The sequence below is a fragment of the Chenopodium album genome, chromosome 2 (assembly GCF_948465745.1).
Source record: "Chenopodium album chromosome 2, dcCheAlbu1.1, whole genome shotgun sequence".
NCBI classification, from domain to species: Eukaryota; Viridiplantae; Streptophyta; class Magnoliopsida; order Caryophyllales; family Amaranthaceae; genus Chenopodium; species Chenopodium album.
In genome coordinates this window covers 70,999,394-71,020,522 of record NC_137835.1, presented here as the reverse complement: position 1 = coordinate 71,020,522, position 21,129 = coordinate 70,999,394, and the positions used below count along the sequence as shown (strand labels likewise).

General features: G+C 33.7%; 2 protein-coding genes across 2 annotated transcripts; both read right to left on the bottom strand.

The window, feature by feature from the left end:
• Positions 1-4,308: 4,308 nt before the first annotated feature.
• On the bottom strand, positions 4,309-6,202 carry LOC145575175 (protein FAR1-RELATED SEQUENCE 5-like). Its single transcript, XM_081633080.1, has 3 exons — positions 5,873-6,202; positions 5,645-5,751; positions 4,309-5,446 (listed from the first exon to the last, which is right to left on the bottom strand). The coding sequence occupies exons 1-3, from the start codon at positions 6,200-6,202 to the stop codon at positions 4,309-4,311; spliced, it is 1,575 nt and encodes a 524-aa protein (XP_081489206.1).
• A 1,838-nt stretch (positions 6,203-8,040) lies between these two features.
• LOC145600302 (protein MICRORCHIDIA 7-like) lies at positions 8,041-19,622 on the bottom strand. The gene is made up of 20 exons (XM_081656221.1): positions 19,133-19,622; positions 17,816-17,890; positions 17,648-17,682; positions 17,467-17,545; positions 17,031-17,123; positions 16,848-16,932; positions 15,416-15,491; positions 14,835-14,963; positions 14,366-14,464; positions 14,164-14,265; positions 13,439-13,600; positions 13,262-13,357; positions 12,969-13,020; positions 12,782-12,893; positions 12,630-12,700; positions 10,606-11,162; positions 9,816-10,000; positions 9,506-9,593; positions 8,920-9,042; positions 8,041-8,810 (listed from the first exon to the last, which is right to left on the bottom strand). Exons 1-20 carry the CDS (start codon positions 19,521-19,523, stop codon positions 8,730-8,732), a joined length of 2,691 nt encoding a protein of 896 aa, XP_081512347.1. The 5' UTR covers positions 19,524-19,622; the 3' UTR covers positions 8,041-8,729.
• Between the last annotated feature and the right edge of the window lie 1,507 nt (positions 19,623-21,129).

Here is a 21,129-nt window from a genome sequence, read left to right as displayed (position 1 = left end):
AGCAACAAGAACAAAATTTCTTAATGATCTACATGCTTGGTAATCTATTTTTGTTAAACTGATGATTGTTGTAATACGAAAGCAATAAAATCACCAATGACGCAATACAACATATAACCTAGACCTTATAGTGGCTGGAAATTACTAAAATGGAATCTATATGTGTTTTTTTATTACTAATTATGGTATCTTTGTCGCAGATATTTTTACCTTGTCTTTGTGGCAATCACTATTGCTTATTTGTGGTGAATTTGACTGAAGGAAAAATTCAGTTTATTGATAATCTGAATTATGATGAGGATGGTCGTAACTTCTTGAAAAAGTTATCTAGTCTCTTGGTATTACTTTCTCACTCTTCCATATTCTCACTATTTTCTTGTCTAAAGGTTTTGATAGTGAGTTTTAGTAATTAGGATTTGGACAAATTTTAAAGTAGTTTACATGTTATAATGACTCTTAATAGATCATTTAATGTGACTGTGATCTGATTATATGATTTTTTGCTAGTGTGATATGATCAGTACCTTCTTTTATCAAAGGCTTACTCAATCTGGAGCTATGGTTGACTATGCTTTGGAGTTTCCTACTTTGAATTGGAGATCTAGCAAAGATAATTCAGATTCTGGTTTTTATACTATAATGAGTATGCTTTTATTCAATGGAGCTGATGAGTTTAAATGTGAAATTTTAAAAACAGTCATGATTCTATCCCTTTTAAATTATTTGTTTTATTTCTTTTAATTAATATCACAATATCTTATATTGATTATTTACTTTTTTAGGTTTCAAATAGGAAGATTCTCCGGGTTCAAATTGCTGCATCTTTATTGTTATCTGATATGAATGAAGCTAGATCAAATTTAATTGTTAAGGTGGCTGAATTCAAACCTGATAGGCAGCGTCTTTCAAAAGAGGTTGAAGAAAGAAGGAAGAAAGAGATTGAGCAGAGGAAGAATAAGAAGAAGCAGACTGTAGACAAGAAGAAGAAAGGAAAGGCTTAAGATGTCAGAACATTGTGTAACTGATTTTTAAACTTAGTTGTGATCATAATTTTCTGAAACTAAGCAAAGTACTTTGAAGAATGTATAGCTAATTAGTATTCATTCAACTTTTGTGTAGGTTATTGAATGAAGATTGGAAAAATATTCATTTTGTGTAAACAAGCTTTTGCCAATATTTTATGAAAATGGTATATTGTTTGTTTAATTCAATTATTAAAGATCTCTGTTATCTTATGTCACTATATGTTAAAATAAAGTCACTATATTATTTATAAGGTCTTTGTTCGGTGAAAAAAGGTCACTTCGTTTTCATTATAATTTATAGTGTCACAATTAAGGACTATGTTTTAAATTAATGGTAATTATCATATGTCACTATATGTTAAAATAAAGTCACTATATTATTTATAAGGTCTTTGTTTGGTAAAAAAAGGTCACTTCATTTTCAATATTTTATAGTGTCAAAATTAAGGACTATGTTTTAAATTAATGGTAATTATCATAGGTCACTATATGTTAAAATAAAGTCACTATTTTATTAATAAGGTTACTATTCTAAATATAAAGGTAACTAAGTCAAAATTATGGACTATGTTAATTAATGGTAATAAACTGACAATATAAGGGTATTATATAAAGATTACTATATTAAAATAAAGAACTCTATATAAAAAAAGTTTACTATTCCAAGAAGTATATATCTCAAAATTAAAGGTTACTATGTGTATGGAATATTTCAAGCATTAACCTCTTAGCTTGAACCCCACTGTGATCATACACTAAAGTACGGTGGCATCTAAAGAGAAAGAAGATAGAGCAAAAGAGTCGCCAACAAGTTTTTTAAGGAACTTGTAAACCGTTCACGAGGTGAAGGTTACACCCCTTAACGATCCAAGAGATCGTTAACTCCATAAGGTCTTGAACCAAATAGGGTCCAGGGATGAAGGTACAAATCCAACCTAAAAGAGATTGAACCTGCCCTAATAATAGGCCTCTACTTTATTCTGATCGTATTCATGTGCGCTTTCTGACTAACATGCAATCAATAGGATTACCCTAAACCTGTTTATCTATGTTGGTTGAATATTAATGCACAAATAAACTATTATTGGCGATCACTTGAATTATAATCAAATTACCCTAAACAAGATTATTAATTATCTTATTAAGCGTGATTACAAGTACCAATTCCCTTTAAACATGCATAAAAGGCGTGATCAAGCAATAACAATAAATATCAAACAACATAATAATAATAATCATCATCAAGATAATAATATTCATGTTAAAGCATAATATAGCAAGATCCCAGGCATGATACTAACAAGATTAATAACAAACCCTAGCATGTCACTAAACATTAAAAATCAAAGCTTTAACCCTAACATGATACTAACATGAATATTAGGAAAGAATATAGGAAGCATCATAACAATCATACTTGATTTAAGGAACTTATTCTTTATCCTAAACATGATACTAGGAAGCAATAAAACATCCTAACATGATACTAGGAATCAAAATAACAATCTAAGCATGATTTCTATATCATAATATCAATTAAACAATTAAAGTACTTACTTGGATGCCTCGTATCTCTTTCTAATAACAAAATACACACGTTAGTAACTTCAAGGAAAATAATAAACAAACAATTAAATTAAATAATTGAAAGAGAGATTTGGGACCAAACCCTCAGAAATTAAACCTTTCACGTCTATTGGCTAGGTGTGTCTAGTGCTAATATATGAAGAATTGTGTTTGTAAAAGGCTAGGCTTAGAAAAGAGGGAGAGAGAATCAAGAAATTCTTGATGAGAGTTGGTGATTGAAAAGGGGGAGATATCACCTCTATTTATAGAGAAAAAAGAGGGTCGAAAATAAGAAATAAATCCGAATTCGAATCGAAATAAAACTCGATGGACAGCAGTTTTTGCGGATTTTGTTTTTATCATATCTTTTGATCTAGAAGTCCAAATAAGGCATATAATATGTAGTTGGAAATATCTTAAAGTATAATTTCTAAACCAATTTAAATCAGATTAAAATCTTTTGTAGATAAAAAGATATGGCCAAAATAGTGGGACGGTGTCAGTTTTGGATAGAGTTTCATATCTTATTCATATCTTTTTCGTTATAGATCGGATTTAATATTATAATATATCATTGGAAAGATAATTTCAAGATCTATCAAACCATATAAAATTTGGATAAAGATTATGAGGCACAAAAATAAAATCTGACTGTCTTTGAACATCTTTAAATTCGAATAAAATTAGGATTTAAGAAAAAGGAAAGTTTTAAAAAAGGAAAGTTTTTATTTAATTCAAATTCTTTGATTTTATCTTTTCAAAAAGGATAATTAAGATCTTTTAGAAACTTATAGAAGCTTATAATTAATCCTAATTAATTTAGGATTAGGATTAAACCTTTGGACCCTCCACATGATCATTGGGTCGTAGGTAAAATCCGGTTTGGGTCCAGTTTAGTATTTTGGCCATAACTTCCTCATTATTCATCGGAATTGGGCTTATAATATATCGTTGGAAAGGTCTTTTCAAGCCCCATCCAACTACACCATTATTGGACCCTTATCATGGACCAAACTAAACTGGAATGCACGTTTTTCATAAATAAGGTAAGAAAAGAAATATTTTCAAAAACAGAAAGAAGAGATATTTTAATAAAAACATCCTCATCACTAGAATTTTCACACTTTTGCTTTATTCGATAATCAAATGACATAAAAGGTATTCATCACTGGGTTTGGTTTTGGGGAGACACAAATGGGTGTCTACACTATGTTAATCATAAAAGATACTATATCATAATAATCAGTATTTAGTTATAAGATTTGAGCATTTCATTTTCTTGATTTGTTATCTGTTGATCACAGGAAACATTGAAAGAGCTTTAACAACTAAAAGGAGCCTTCATTTAACAACTAAAAGGAGCCTTCTGTGTAGGACAGCAAACTACCAATTAAAAACAAGTTTAGAGAAGAAAGCTTTGGGTATAAGGTATTACAGTACTCATGTGCTTTATTCCTTGTTTCTTTGAAAAACATTAAGTACAATTAAGATCAAATTAAAAGACACTATATGATAACAAAGGACACTATGTCAATCATAAAAGACACTATATCATAAAAAAAGACACTATATCATAAAAAAAAAGACACTATATAAGTATTTAAAAGATATAAAGTTTCCAAGAATGAAATTACAAATAAAAGGTAACCATGTAACAATTCAGGTTACTATGATAAAAAATGTTGTTCTTAAGATAAAATTTGATGTCTTCAGACTATCAGAGCATATACTTATTATTAATATTTGGTGTTTTGGCACCAAATTCTCTATTCTTCCTCCTCTTCCCCTTTTTCATGTAGTCATAGCTTCCTGGAATCCTTTTATTTGATTGGCCTCCTTTAGTTTTTGCACGAGTTGGGTCTAGTATTTGAACCACATTAGATAAAGTTGCTTCTGAATTCTCTTCTACACCTGTAGTGTTCTCAGAATGGTTGTCAGTTGACTTCATAGCAGAAATAATCTCATCAATTGCACTTGAATCTTTTGCATAGCTTTCTTCTAAGACTTTCCTTGCTTTTTCAAACTTGTGGCTCTTAAGGATTAAACTATAATACTTCCTCACCATGTGTAGCCGCCAGGGTGTGAAGTTGTTTAATGTCCCCTTCATCCTTTGCTCTGCCTCAATACTCTCCCAAACTTTATCCTTAGCCACTTTAGTCCACCTGATAGATATGTATTGCTCTGAGATTTTTTCAACAGAATGCATGTGTAAGATTCTAAGGCTATGGAAGCATAACCAACCTGACTCTTCAAAATTCTTGCATGGACATTGAATTGTTTGGTTAACTGGATCATAAGTTACTGCTTGAGTTGTGCCATCTCTGCCTTCAAGGTACACTTGGTAAACCATTTTGTCTCCATTAATGAATAGCAGTTTAGTTTGAGATCCAATGGCTAGGTTGAATTCTTCTTCAAAGTCCCTGAATAATGTATGTGTATAAACCTCAGCAGCATGTTTTAGTAAGGCAGACATTGGATAGCTTGAAGTAGGAATTGATTTTATGCTATTGAACTCATAAAAATCCTCATTCCTTCTCCAAGTCTTCACTGTCTTCTGAAATATGTTGTAGAATTCTGTCAAACTTGTTTTCTTGTTTGCTTTGAATCCCACTGCATGATTTGTGCTCTCACTTCTCTGTGATGACAAGATTCCCGCGGAGAAAAAGTCCTTACTTAGAGCTGTTGACCACTTGTGCTTTAGTGAGTATAACCTTTTGAACCAACTATTGTTTTTCAGTTTGTACTTTGTCATCATTGAATCCCAACATTCTTCAAACCGAGCTTCGTTAACACAACCACTCAAGCATTTCATGAAAGCAGCTTTGAATGTATCATCACTCTTCAAAACTCCAAATCTTGTTACAACATTTTGAATCAAGTGTCATAGACATAATCTATGTCTAGTATTTGGAAATACCTGCACATTTTTATACAGTTACTATAGTTTCAAAATTGATTACTGCATTTAAAATAGAGGTAACTAAATATAATTTTAGTACAAACATATTTAGATGTAGTGGTATTCAAAAAGTTCCTTCAAAATTAGAAATTACCTTTGGTATTGCTGCTGCCATGGCTGCATCTTGGTCTGTAAACAGTGATACAGGACATTTACCACCCATTGCCTTTTTGAAGGTCTCAAATAACCACACAAATGAATCTGTGGTCTCATCACCAATAAAAGAACAAGCAAACATAGTGTTCTTCTAGTGGTTGTTTATTCCTACAAAGGGTGCACAGATGAGGTTGTAACGATTCGTCCTATATGTGGTGTCAAATACAGTCACATCCCCATATAATTTGTAATCTTCAAGCATCATGGAATCCCTCCAAAACAAGTTACAAACCCTTCCATCTGAATCCAACCTTACTCTGAAAAAGAAGTCAGGGTCCTCAGAATAAACTTCCTGTAATTTGTCACAAACTACTTGAGAATCTCCTCCTTCAATGGCCTTTATTTTTAGTTTATAACAATAATTCATGTGGTCTTTCACTGTATGACCAATAGCATCTTCTCCACCAGCTTCATTTGACATGTAATTAAAGGATTCCATAGGTCTTAGTCCAGATTCTTGCATGGCCTCAATCACTTGCCCTTTAATTCCAGTCATTGCACGCTCTGAACGGTGGAAATGGTTCCATTGTGGTCTAGTGAGTGGATGATTGTGCACCAACACATGCTGAACTATCTCAAATTTCCCTTCCTCATTCAATTTTGCTATTATCAAAGCATTACATTTTGTCCTTGTTATTGGAACTCTCCTACTTTGTCTTATTTTTTTTTAACCGAAGAACTTTCCTCTGTCAAGAGTTCTTCTGCAATTTTTTCCTTCTTTTTACCAGAATTTCTTAATCTAGCTGCAGAACATACAAAGAACTTTTTGGTGATGATATCTTTAGTTCCAATTTTGGTTGTTTGTTTTGCTTTTCTAACACTAAACCAACTGCAGCAGCATGTTGACAATACAATTCATGTATTTCCGCAAGTGTTGCTCGAGTTTCTCCTACTAACCAACCACTAATCTCATCGTTATTACTTGCACCTGTTATTTTAAAAAATAAATCACTATACTATCACTAAAGGCAACTATGTTACTTAAAAGTGGCTTTGCATGTCAGAAAAGCTTTAACAAGCATCATATAAGTATCATGTATTTATTTTTACAAATAGATCACTATATTATCACTAAAGGCAACTATGTTACTTAAAAGTTGCTTAATTATGCATAATCGCTTAATTTTCAATCAACATAAATTACACTTAATCGCTGAACTTTCAATCATCATAAATTACGCATAATCGCTTAATTCACAATTACGCATAATTCAATCAACATAAATTACGCATAATTACTTAATTTTCAATCAACATAAATTACGCATAATCGCTTAATTCACAATTGCATAATATAATCGCCTAATTCAAATTATCAAATTAACACCTAAATGCCTAATTTAATTTTCAAATCAAACAATTGCATAATCGCTTAATTCACATTATCAAATTCTAATATGAATTGCATATAAATATATCGTATAATACCTTGAGCTTTCATTAGAGATTGATTTTCCTCATGAACTTCATTCTCATCCTCAGCTTCAATAATAGCTTGTTCTTCATCTTCAATAGCTTCGTTTAGATCGAAATTGATGACATTAATATCGAAGTTTTCTATAGTGTCCTGTATACTTCGATTTAGATCCATTTCAATTGATTGTATAGAAGAATTCTCCATGAAATTTGAAGAAATTGATTGATTAAGCAGAAAAAAAAACCTAGAATTGAGTAGAATTAGAAGGAGAGAGATGAAAATTCGAGCTCTAGGATAGTTGTTAATGGCGTCGAACTGGGAAGGAAATTAGTAGGTTGTGGCAGAAGAAATGGCTTGTGAAACAAGTCAGTGGGCTGGGCTGTGTTTTGTACTTGCAATTGGATGGCACGTGAGACCATAAGGTCCACAATAAATTTATTGTGGACCAGGTCCACCCAAGAATTTTTGCCCTTCCTTAACTAATTACTTTGATTTTCTTTCTAAGTTAATGTTGTTTTTCTTAGACTATGCTTGTCTAGTTTTACTGGAAAGCTGAAAACCTAGATCCTAGCCTAGCTCTTATGGACTTCAGTGCTTTAGTTTGTATGGTTAACTCTTGATTTTTCTATTTTAGTAATTTAGATTAGCCCCTGCTTCTTTGGTAGATGTTACTATTTTGGAGACCAATGTCACCAAACATTGGACTAACTTAGCCTATTGTGAACATCAACCAACATCTCAAATTCTCAACCCTTGCTTGCGATTTCAAGTTTACCTCTTAACTTCGACTAGGTTAATTATGTCTATGGCAAAAGGATCTGTAAAATAAAAAATCAAAGGACTCTGAAGATATTCTTATTGCCCATCTACGTGCATAACAATGTCAATCATCAAGTTATTCCTAACACAGTAACACGTTCTTCCTGAAAATTTCTGTCATTCATCAAGACTAACATTATTGGAATTTATCCAATTACAGTTCTTCCATACATTCAGTACAATTATTCACCTTTCTATGAGCAAAGGATTAGTGCGCTATTCAATCCTAAAGGATCGATGCAATACAAAGTCACCATTTAAGTGAATGGCCTCAGCTATCTCCACAGATTCGGATCCTTGGTTTCTTTGGTTCAGTTGAAAATCCAAAACTTAGGATTCCAGTCCAGAGTTTGAAAAGAAGCAGACAGTAACTGGTAGATGGTGTAGAGACTATCTTCTGGGTGTTATAACTACAGATAACGATGATCGTGGTTTCACTGAATTATCAGTTTTGCTGATGCCCAAGGCATGCAGCTGTGCTAGAGAAGAGCTGTCGCTGCCCAGTACTTCCTTTCACACTGCCAAATAGAAAAAAAGGACTCGTATAATACAAGCCTACAAAACCTCCCAACTCAGGCACTTGCCCACCTAATACCACACTTGAACAAGTTTGTAAGCAAGAACAACAAAGAATGACGCTGATATACTACTAAAATTTACATGCCAGATGATTAGTGATACACATATCTTCTAAGTCCCACCATGTACACTGCCATTGCTGAATAAAGGTTGCAACAAGGACATATCTACAGCTCCCTCACGCTATTGCGTGATTGCAGCCTATACACTAACGCCTTCCATTAGACGAATTCAGGTTGTCAAGTTGCATCACTCTCCCGCGCAACTCTTCAATTGTGTTGGATGCATCCTGCTTGGCAAAAGGATAAAATGAACAGACTCACACCACCAGATAATACACCGTTATTTTTATGCTGTAAAAAAAGCAATGACATAAATCTATTAGTGAAAGAACAAACCCTTAGTCTTTTTCTCAGATTTTCCTCCTCAACATCTCGTCTGTCTCTCTCCTCTGAGAAAATGTCAATTAGACTCTCCTGCTCCTTGTTGAGCTCCTCAATTTTACATTCCGCTTCATGGAGCTGTTAGTCATAGTTTTCAAAATTAAGGGAAAAATTATTTTTAAAAAAGACGTTCTACAGTTACAAACAAGACAACGCATCTAATAAAATAACCATCGTGTCCATTCACAAAAGGGAGCCATACAAGAGGAACTGTTATTTTTATTGCATGGTTTGAGATTTGTTACTATAATCATGTTACCAATTAGGAAGAAACCTAGCATGTGTCACAAGAACAAAAGTGGGGCAAAGCATAGATTCATGCAAGGCTACAACCATCTGATTCCTACCACAGTAAAATAGAGTGGGAGCAAAGCATTCAAGATCAAAGTACAGAAAGGAGAATTCAGAAAAGGAGGTTGACACAGTAAGGAGTCAATGAGTTGCAAGAAACAATTTAGAAAATAAGAATAGATAAATCGAATTCGAACAGCTAGAGTTGGGAAATTTGTTCGCAGTGACTAGTTGGTATAACAGATTGTACCTTTGTCTCAAGTGATTTGCATTTGCCTCTTTCAAATTGCAAGTCACGTTGCAAAGCATTCAGCTTCTCCCCATTGTTTTCCTCCAACCTAATAAAAAAACACAAAAATGTAAGCATAAAAAAATGTATCTGAATGCCATTATGCCACATGTCATAGTATATCAGTAAAGATCCTCTATCCTATTGCATGTCTCAACTTTAGACTCAAACTCTTCTTCACTTGCTTCATCACCAACATTACAGCTTGATGCAAAAATTAGTGAGCACAGATGGTCTGGAATCAGAATCAAGCTCAGTCCAACTTTCCTACCTTCCTTTCAATACACGATTCTCCTCTTTCAACTCATCCAGAACTTGCAACTTCTCTTTCAATATACGATTCTCCTCCTTCAGCATATCCAAAGCTTGCAATCTTTCTTTCTCCTCTTCTGACCGAACCAAAACTTGCAAATCAGAGGAAGATGTGGTATCCATAGCACCATTAGCACTTTTTTCCTGTCAAAAGTAATTTAAAAAGAAAGATGGAAACTCATTAGAAACTCAACCTGTGACGCCAAACAAGGAAACCCTCTGAATTAAATTTAGCTTTCAGATATCTAGCAGGCATGATGACAACAAGGAAACCCAAACCTCACTCTAATGTGACCACCTTAATTTTACCAACCTAGCCCATGAATTTCATCAACGCAACATTTGCATTGTAAATACTTCAAATTTGATTACACTTTCAAATATTTGAGTAAAACAGCACTCAATTCAGACATGCCTCAATTTTAGAATTCAAGAATTCTTCAGTCAGAGCTCCAACTCCAGATAGAAGATATCTAGGGAAGACCTTGCCTTTTCAAACCGCACATGGACAGACCATTTTCGCCCTCATTTAGGTAAAACAGAAACATTTCAAAAAAGAGAAAACTCGATAGATAAAATTTTCACGCTACACTGTCTTTGATCCATTTTCATATATGACTTCACAGCTACAGCCTACTTTTGACATGAAAAATCATCTGCTCATGCAATAACTATTTCTTCCTAAGTGAGCATGCATCTAAGAGAACTGTGCACAAATCGATTATATACTGACAGAAATGTAAAAATACCTGTTGTACTGCACAGCTCGTTGTTCTGGAAGGAAAAGCTTTTCCTGTCTGGTCTTTGTCCAACTGGTCTTTATCAGGAGTCTTCAATGTTGAAGGACTAGTTTCAGGAGTCTTCAATGTCGAAGGACTAGTTTCAGGAGTCTTCAATGTTGAATGACTAGTTTCATTAACTCTCTTCCTTAAAACCCTAGGTAGCTCATAATTTTCAGAAGTATCTTCCAAAGACGGTGATGATGGCTCTTCAGAACTTTCTCTATCTCTGGCAGTGCGGCCATTACCATAATTCTCATTCACTGATACATGTTTTCCCGAAGTTTTCTCTCCATTTTTATCAGATGATTGCCCATTTCCATATTTCTCATTCACTGATATATGTTTTGTCGCTGTTTTCTCTCCAGTCTTGTCAGATGTATGACCATTTCCATATTTGTTATATTTTCCCACTGTATTCCCTCCATGCTTGTCAGATGTACGAGGGGAATATAGCTTATCATAATCCACGCCTCTCCCTTTGCTTTTAGCACGTGATGACGATGGAGTGTAATCAGGAGAAGAGTCTGCCATTGGCGGTTCAGAATATGAAAAACATATATTAAAACTCAAACTCCTTTTCCTAAGATAAAAATTCCAGCTCATATTATTTCAATTTTTTTTTTTTTTTTTTTTGGGGGGGGGGGGGGGCAAAATAGTACATAAATGTTTGCTACATTATCTCCCTACTGAATTCATTGAATTAAATAATTTAGATTTTAAATATAGGTTATACCTAAATTAATTCCATTACAAATGGTTTAGTATATAATGTACTCCCTCCGTTTCGCATTAGTTGCAACACTTTCTATTTTAGGCCGTTTCATATTAGTTGCAACACTACTATATTTGGAAATGACCCACCATTATTTTATAATTTCACTCTCCCACTAACCCCACTTTTACAAATATTTTATTAATTCTCTTTCCTACCAACCCCACCCACACTACTTTTTTTTATTATTATTTCTATCTTTTACTAACAATACTTTATATTATCAGCCTATAAGCCTAGCCTATAATTTCCTTAAACTATAAGCCAAGCCTAGTGTTGCAACTAATGCGAAACGGAGGGAGTAATTTGAAAAATTAAAACAGGAAATCTAATATTGTCAGCTTTGGATCCATATTGTGCAACGGACTTCGTGGTACGAACTAAGATTGAAAAAAAGGTTAAATTGTTTGATTGATAGGTCAAAGGCTTGCGTAGGGTTAACAATGGCTTTAGGCCATAACTCTTCAAAAAGTTCTTACAATTTTCTGCTTCTCGATTTCCTTCCCTTACCTCCCTATTTATACTAAGGACTACGTACCCTAATAAACTAATAAAACTAGAATACCTATACTACCCCTCAAAGTTAGTCTATTACAATACCGGCCCCCTAAAGTTCCACCTTGTACCAAGTGCAACGAACTGAGTTCGGTCACCCAGCAAAGTCAGTGTAACAAAACTGATTTCGGATTGTAAATAGCAAATTAATAAAGGTGAAAGCTTTAAATTGATTGATAATAGTGAAAGGGTTACAAACAATAATTTAATAGCTTAAGGCTATGAATCTTCGTTAGTGAGTTTAGCTCACAACTCTCCAAAATGGCTTTAGGCCATAACTCTCCAAAAGGTTCATACCAAATTTCCGCCTCTCGATTTCCTTCCCTTACCTCCCTATTTATACTAAGGACTATCAGCCCTAATAAACTAATAAAACTAGAATACCTATACTACCCCTCAAAGTTAGTCTATTACATATTGATATCTTATTATTTATAATGGTTTTTTTTTAGATAGTAAAAAAAAGGAGACATTAAGAGCCCCTCCTCACCAGAGATAATTCTTTTGCATACATTGGTACACCAATTAACAAAATAAGTTTGGAAATGATTGATCACTTAAAAATTGTAATTTTTTTTACTCTAGTGAAGAAGTAACAGAAAAATAGCAACCCACTTATAATCACAAGTTAACTTTCATTCAGTCATTAATGATAATTATATACCTCTTTCTCCAGCTTCTATTTGTTTCTTGTTGATTCTAGGTGCATAGCCAATCTTATGACAGTAAGTGCGCCTAAACAAAGAAAAATAACAACGTTTAGATCTTGTGAAGAATATAATAAAGCAGAAATAAGAGTTGGGTGAGATAACGAACCAATAGTTTTTCTGCATTTGCACCAGTTTATTTTCCAGTCTGGCAAGAACTGTAGTGCGCTCAAATCCCTGCTTATCATGAGCTGGCTCAACAAAGTTTGCTTCTAGCACACCTGTAATACATATTTTGGCTGAGAATGCTGAACTAGATTCAACATAAAGGAGTAATGAAAGCAAAAAAGCAGCACCTATGACACCTCGGCCATCACTTCCAGCAGCACTCCAGACCCTCCAGAAAGGCTAATGCAGCAAAAGTATCAAAGAGAAAGATCATATCAGATGCAAAGTGTTTATGTAGGAAATCAAACTACGAGGAATGATAGTATCCACATAACATGTGAAAATCAGAATCATGAAAGTGAGGTATCAAGCGACAAAATTGAGGGGAGATGTTACGAATAATGTCTCCATGGTTAGAATGAATACCATACATAAGAAAACACTAGTAGGTAACACTAAAAGACATAAGTATGTAACTAACCTTTATTAGACGATTCTTATGATAAACATTAAATCCTTGAACATCAATATGAGCTGTTGCGTCTTTCACAAATCCAATAGTGACAATAGCAACCATCTACAATTAGACACACAAGAGGCGGTGAGCAAAATAGCAATAAATGTAATTAAAAATGAACATTAGATAGTGAATAATTACATCTGCATTCCTAGGAACACCATCAGCACCAGGCTGGGGACGGTACGTAACCTCCTGGCTCATCATCATGTCGTTCACTACGTTGTGGTGCTCAACATCTTTTCCTCGGATAATCATGCGGTATCTTGGTGGAAGTCTGAGATATAGAATTGATGCATAACTCTGAAGGTTGAAAAGCAGGAGTATAGTTAGAAAGGGACACTGCTAAAACAATACTAATGTCCTCACCCCACAGACAGTCAGACCTCCACAATTTGCAAAATTAATCAAATAGAAGGGAAAGCAACAGCGAAAATCTAGAGAACCATGTACACAGAGTTGATCTATGTATTCATAAAAAGAGCTGAAGACAAGAAGCACCTCCCCCCCCCCCCCCCCCCCCCTCTCGGAATAATTGAAAAGCCGCCATATCAAAAGCATTCATTCAAAAATTTATGTCTCTTGTGGGAGGAGGAACATAAAAAACAAAACTATTAGCAGTAACAGAGAAAACGAATAATTTTTTATCTATCATCACTTCAACTACCTAACAATTAACTTCCATGTCCAGGCTTTCACTCGAAACGATACAAACATATTCAAAACTCCGTGCTTCCTAGTCTACAGTAGTCACTGAGATATTCATCCAAAAAGTTGGAAATCATATGAAGCAACTCGCATTGATTTGCCAAGTAATTGAAATTTTTAGCATTACACAAGGAAATATCAAAAGCAGTAACAATTACCCTTAATGAGTGCCTGTAAGTCAAAAAATGTTTAGAATTTGGGTATTCCTTTGCCATTTCTACGCTCTTCTCATCTCTGTTGACACCCCTAATTTGAATATCCTGTCATTTCCCATCGTCAATATTGTTTACAAGTAGGAAAAAGAAAGATAATAGCACAAAATACAAGGGAAATAAAGAGTTCAATAAATGACAAACTTACATGTGGATCAGAGTTGAAGTCAAGTTCCAGTAGTCCTTGATCATCCTCCCAGAGGTTGTATATGATTATACGTGTACCATGGTCTTTCATTAAATTAAACTGCAGCAGTGCAAGGCCATTTTTTAAAAAGTGGCTGTTTAGGATGTAAAACTAAAAATTCTAACACACAAAAACCATGGAACCTTAAGAATTAAGGTAAACTAGAAAATTTTAACGGACAACTAGGGATTAAAGTTAGTCTGAAATAAAAATGATAGAAAACACAAGATATTAACCTACAGCTTTATACTTGAAATATATCATGCTTTATTATGAGTCTATGAGGATATAAACTGCTCTGTGGCTCTGTAGTCTGTACCCTCAATTCCATTTACAAGAAGAATGAGAGCTCAAAAAGCAAAGCCAAAATTCAGAATACAAGAAGGCCACCAACTATTCACCTTGCAACAGCTAAAAAGTGAATAATTACCTGTTGGAGGAGTTCAGTTTCACTTGAATACGGTGACCAGTTTATCATTGTATCAACATTTCTTGTCCAATCATCAGCAGAGGACCGCATCATCTTCTGCCATTCCCTCTCTCTCATTTCATAGTCAAGCTTTGAATCCAACAGCAAAGTAGACAGGATTAGAAAAGTGCAAAAGATATATTATCAGAAAACACACAAACAGAAACTATATATTGATAATATATAGCATCAACTCTGGTTTAAAGTCAACGGCATATTTCAAGTTATTCAGAACTAGCAAGGGAACAGTGAACCACAACAACTACATGAGCAGGTCTCAGAATTACAAAACAAGTTATTGAAACCAAAGCAACTGATACTTTGATTATTTGATTATATGTTGGGTCAAATGGCCCCCCAAAGAATATACAATTATACCATAAACCAAAACCCATTTATTGATTAAATGCATTCTTAAGGGGAATGGAGATAGAGGCAATAGATTTAGAAGTGGTTTCCTTATATTATTCTTCATGTTTAAAGTAAAGAGCAACATATATATGCTAGACATAACAAAACATGAAAGAGTATGTCAACATTACAATGGGAACTACGATGTCTTCCTTTCCTGTGCTTCTCAAAAATGTGTACGACAGCAACCCAATGCTTTGTGTGATGCTGAAATGTACAAGAACATAAAATAGAAATTATTAGATATTTGACATACAGATGATGGAAACTATAAATACTTACACGCTCAAACAAGGAAAGAGAATGTAAAATGTAAAAGACAATGACCAACAAGAAAAGCCTTTCTGCCCCTATTGTAGCAATTGGTTAAATCGCAACATGATCCTTATTGTCCAGTCTAGTTGGTCAGAAGAGGCAATGTCAAAATCTTCAGGAATATGTAGGAAATCAAGACATAATTCGAGCACACAATTCGTCAAAAAATTAATAATAAATAAATAAATAATAAAAATAAAATAAAATGAAAAAAAATCGAATTTCAACACCATTCTAATCTCCTCAGTTTGCACTAGACTTGGGTGTGTGCAGAATACAAGGTTTATCATTTAGTACAAGAATCAGACTGAGTTTCCCAAAAACAAGAAACTCAAGAATTCTGCTTACTGGATAGTTTCATACCCTCTTGAATCAAATTTCTATGTTTTCCCATTCATTCATCATATTAGTCCATCAGTCATCTCTCTAAAACTATATTTTTTACAATAAAACAAGTGTAAGAATCAGGAACTTTAATTCCAGATCAGATGATTGAATTTACTTAGTTTTTCCAATTGCAGAAATAAGGGATGTTGTTGTGAGATTCATCATTAAAACCTACACCAAAATGTGCACATGGGGTTTCCGGATCAGATAAGTAATTTAATTAGTTTTTCCAATTTGCAGAATTAAGGGAGGTTGTTGTGAGATTCATCATTAAAACCTAAACCAAATCTATGCACATAGGGTACACAGGAAATGCTTGGTTGATATATTATGCTATCATAAATGAGATACAGAACAGTTGCAACAAAAAAATAGTATATCTCAATCAAATGCTCATGAGAAAGACCTAAATAGATAGGCATTTCTAAAGCCGTCACTCTTCACCTTGCACTTGAAAACAGCTTTCATCATTTTTACAAGTTGTTCACAAGTGGATTGTCTAAAAGTGATGAAATTGAAAGACAACTACAAGTTCCATATGAAGCATAATTAGTATGAAAATTATATGAAAATCAATAGACATATTTGTGTAGGACAAGCATCCCCATGTGTACATAATGAAACATAATTTCTGCATTAAAATTAGAGACAAAGCAATAAAATGCTTATCTAGGATTAACTTGTCAAACCTAAGTATTGAGACTTAAGCATATCTTAATTGATAAAGTCAATCTTAGTAACTTAGTGGCTCAACATATGTCCTGGTAGATGAAATTCTGTAGAAAATCTATAAGGGAATCCAAACTGTGACACAGAAAAACAGAAATCACTACGAGAAAAAATTGCAATTTTCAAACAAACCTTTTACCATCTTTTCCACAGCTGCGTGAGAAGACAATAACATCAGCTCCAAGCCTCATAGTACTTGTCTTGAAACCATTGCCATCTTGAAAGATAACAGATAAGAACATGTCAACAGTCTAACACAACAGGAAAGCCAGACACTTACTGAAAACAAACATATATACAGCAAAGTTCACTTACATTGCCCAATTGTATTCGCCAATTTGCTCTTTGCAGAGTACCCCAAGGACATACATTGACGCATTTTATCAGGATCCATCCCACCACCATTATCTATATGAAAGGTTACCAACAAACTCAGAAGAAATTTGAGATAGTTAAGTCCATAGCAATTCAGCATTTAACAGCCACATTGATTATAATGTTGAAAGCACATCATAATAATGCAGTATATCAACTAAAAGCCATCAATCATCATAAAAAGATGAGGTCGTGATAATTTTATACCCAGAAGTTCCAATTAGATTTCATTAATCATTGTAAGAGGCATATGATGGCCAAATAGATTCGAAGTTAGAAAATGAAGTGAATAATGAATAGAAATGAAAGTGCATGAATGCCTATAACAATACTGCATCAAAGAGGCATGCTACCACTTCAATAGTTCAATCAGTACCTTCAATCAGCAACATTTGATTCCCATCTTTCTTGTTTATAAGCATATCTACGTTGACAAATGTTGCTCCATTGCAGACCTAACAGTAAAAAAAATCAGAACCTTAGTCATTGCAGACAAAGTAGACACTCTAAATAGGACATGTATTCAATAGTTAATCATACACAAAGAGGCCAAGTACCTCATCCAATGAATTGTCCAACAGCTCCGCAAAAGCTACACAGAAAAGTGAATGCGATAATCTCATTAAATAAACAAAAGAAGAGAGGATTGAGAAAATTAATAATACAAACATTTAGAGATTATGCAAAGAGGACTTCCACAGATAAAACATATAGAATGTTCTTACCTCCAAGAGCCCACTTATGACTTGTGGCATTAGAATGCAGAAACTTGGGGTGAACCCTAACATGATCCATTCCACCTGCAAAATGATTAAAAGTAATTAAAACACGTATCCTGCTAATGATTGATTAGCAGTTAAATTACAGAGAAGGTTTTAATTACTTGTAAAACCAGACAAAAGTGATCACAGAAAGCACTGAATTGAAAGAAAAAGAGCATAAAGTTCAAATTACAAATGTAAAGGTCTATCATGACAATTTAGTTGTCTAATGGAACAATCAGGTAACTCAATAATCCATAAATGTTCTCCATTAATGTGAAGGGCATTGGTTTTGTCCCCTTACTCCATCAATGTATGTCCTCTATAATCCATAAAATATGCTCTCCATTAAGGGTTCTTTGTTCTGTCAATTAACATAGGAGGAACTTGAGCTTTTGTTGAGCATATGGCTATTGAGTATAGAGGCTATAACCAATTAGAACTTCCTTCTGTATACAAATTCAAATTTTAAGCAGCAATCTGCTTTTCTTAGAAACCAACCCAACACCATTATGAAACATCAGAAGGCACACATAACCACATTGGGTGTACGAACCATCTTAATATTAAAAAATAATAATAATAATAATAATAAAATTCCCCTCTAGAGAAAAATAATCCTTTAATCTTCAGATGAATTACCAGAATTCATGATCAAAGCAAGACCTCTCTATTAACCCCACGAAAAATAACCATAACTAAATTGTCCATAATTAGATGTATGATTCAACAAGCATTCAGTGCCCAAAAAGAATCACTTATTTCCAAGTTTTCAATCTTCCAAACTAGTATTAATAAATCACAAAACCATATTATGATTATTATCTCTCTCCTTTCGCCACGAAAACACTCCCCAGTTCATAAGAGAAACTCAATTTGCAACGAAACCCTCCACACTTCATGAAAAAATCTCACAGACTAAACAATCAATCTACAATATATCACTACAAAAATCACAATTTACCATCCAAATCCTCATTAAACCACTACAAAAATTATTCTTGCGCCATTAAAAACAAAAACCCAGTTACTTGAAATCAAAATACCAACTAACTCAACTTCCCATAAACCCAATTACTTCCATCAAAAACCCATTACAATACAAGGATCAACTTTCAATTAAAAACATTCTAAATCTTCAAGCAACGAATTTCACACACATTTACTTAAATTTCAACAAAAATCACACAACACCAAGAAACAAAAAACCTAAAAACAAACCAGCTGAAAAAAAAAAAAACACAAAAACTAAATCAAACCCAGAAGGAAAAAAAAAAAAACCTGTATTATTATCCCACTTAGCACAAGGAGCACCCTCATAATCACCCGCCTTCCAAAACTGCTTATTCCCCTGCGAAATCACCGGAACCGCCGCTAACGGCGGCGGAAGTAGCAAAGAAGACTCCGGCAACGGCGGAATGGGATCGAGAAACCCCGGCGGAAGAGAACCATCACCAACCTTCTGCTTCTTCGCCGGAAAACCGCCATTAGAGGAGCTCAAAGCTCTTTTCTCGGCACCAAAATCACCGGCGTCATCGTCGTCGCTGAGATCAATGACGGGAGCAGGCGCCGAGGAAGGAGTAGCAGCAATGACGGCTCTGTCTCGCATTCGTTGGAAGAGAACTTCGTATTCTTGCTTGACTTGTACATCCATGGCGGAAGATTTTTGCATGAAAGAGAGAGAAAGTGGAAGAAAGAGGAGAGAGAAAGTCAATTGGAGTTGAATTGAATTGATTTTTTAGATCAGCAGAAAATATTGAATAAAAGGGAAGATGAAAAGAAAAGAAAAGTCGGTTTTTTTTTTTTTTTGTGTGTGTTCAAATTTGATGGAATTTAATGTTATTTTTCAAAGGGAAAACAATAAAGGGAAAATTTACTGGTAGATTTTTTTTTTTAAAATTTTTTTTTTTGTAATTGTAATGACGGAGTGGTAATTATGGCGGATTGGCGGGGTAATTAAGCGTTGCTTTTGAGAAGGTTAATGGCGAGTAAGATTATGAGAATTGGGGCGGTTTGATTGAGTTGTGAATTAATTGATTAATGAATGAATGTGATTAATATTAGGTTGGTCTAATTAATCATTTAATCGTATTAAAGATGTCTAAGAGATTATTTGGTTCATGTCTTTGAGCAATTGAGCCTTTGAGGGCATACGGCTTGAGTTTGATAATTTTTTTTTTTTTAAATGAAATGGATCTAGGGGCGGTAAAACAAAAGGAAAGAAATAAAAATAAAGAAATCGACTAGAGCTTTGGAGGAAAAGGAACAGAAGACTCTTTAAAGATTTAACGGCTTAGCATGATTAAATGGAAATTTAATATTTTGGAATCAATTAAATGATGATTTGATTTCTAAATTACACATAATATTAGCCGTAAATTGCCCTTTAAATATCAAAAATTCCATTGGTTATTTAATTTGTTTCATGAGTTTAATTGGATTAATTTGACACATTATCTTTTTATCTTTTTGTATGATTAATTAGATGAATGCATGAAAAGTTGTTTTGTATGAATTTTGATTGAATTTATGAGAACCCTAGATTGAAATTGAATTGGGAAAACTTATCTTAACCTATGAACTAGGCATAATTGTTGTGTTTGATTGAACTTGCAGTGAATTTAATTTTACAATGATCGTTGTAAATCAAATTAACTTAAAATGATTTCATTCTTTAAGGGAGCAACCACAACTGAATGGCGCATATCAATGGCTAACAATGTCACAAAGGTTGCTGGTTTAGGTGGGTGGTGGGGACGATGTGACTAGGCTAGAGAAAAGTAACAACTTTGGGAAAGGGTTGCATAACTAACACCAATGTAGCAGGTCAAGAGGCGCCAACAGCCATCATAGTTGGCTTCAACCAACCGCTGCAGGTGGCGCAAAGCAACCCCTTGGATTTTCGATTTTTAAAATTAAAACAAAAAAATTATCTTGGATGATTTTTAAAAATAAGTTTTATAGGAGATAATTTAGCTTGTTCAAAAATTAGTTAATTGACTAGGTAATATGATTATTCCATGATTTATTAGTTAAGATAATTGATTTAAAATTATGATTGGCTAATAATTAGGATGGAATCTCTTAAGTTTGTTAGGATAATCATAGAGAATAAATGTAATTTATCTTCTATGGTTAAAGTTTGATTTGATTCTATGTCCTTCCTAAATTGAAATATATGATATTATTAAAGTTTGATTTGATTCTATCTCCTTCCTAAATTGAAATATATGATATTTTAAACAAGGTATTGAAAAATATGGGGATGTTATCTAATT

Bases quoted from the DNA above. Each gene is read 5' to 3' on its own strand.
- LOC145575175 (XM_081633080.1), bottom strand. From the start codon at position 6,202: ATGACTGGAATTAAAGGGCAAGTGATTGAGGCCATGCAAGAATCTGGA. The intron at 5,752-5,872 runs GTATTTGACACC...ATGAGACCACAG, and splicing joins AATTATATGGGGATGTGACT to ATTCATTTGTGTGGTTATTT. The intron at 5,447-5,644 runs GTAATTTCTAAT...TGTTGTAACAAG, and splicing joins TGGCAGCAGCAATACCAAAG to ATTTGGAGTTTTGAAGAGTG.
- LOC145600302 (XM_081656221.1), bottom strand. From the start codon at position 19,523: ATGCAAAAATCTTCCGCCATGGATGTACAAGTCAAGCAAGAATACGAA. The intron at 16,933-17,030 runs GTAAGTGAACTT...TTATCTTTCAAG, and splicing joins GGCGAATACAATTGGGCAAT to ATGGCAATGGTTTCAAGACA. The intron at 14,266-14,365 runs GTAAGTTTGTCA...GGGAAATGACAG, and splicing joins ACTTCAACTCTGATCCACAT to GATATTCAAATTAGGGGTGT.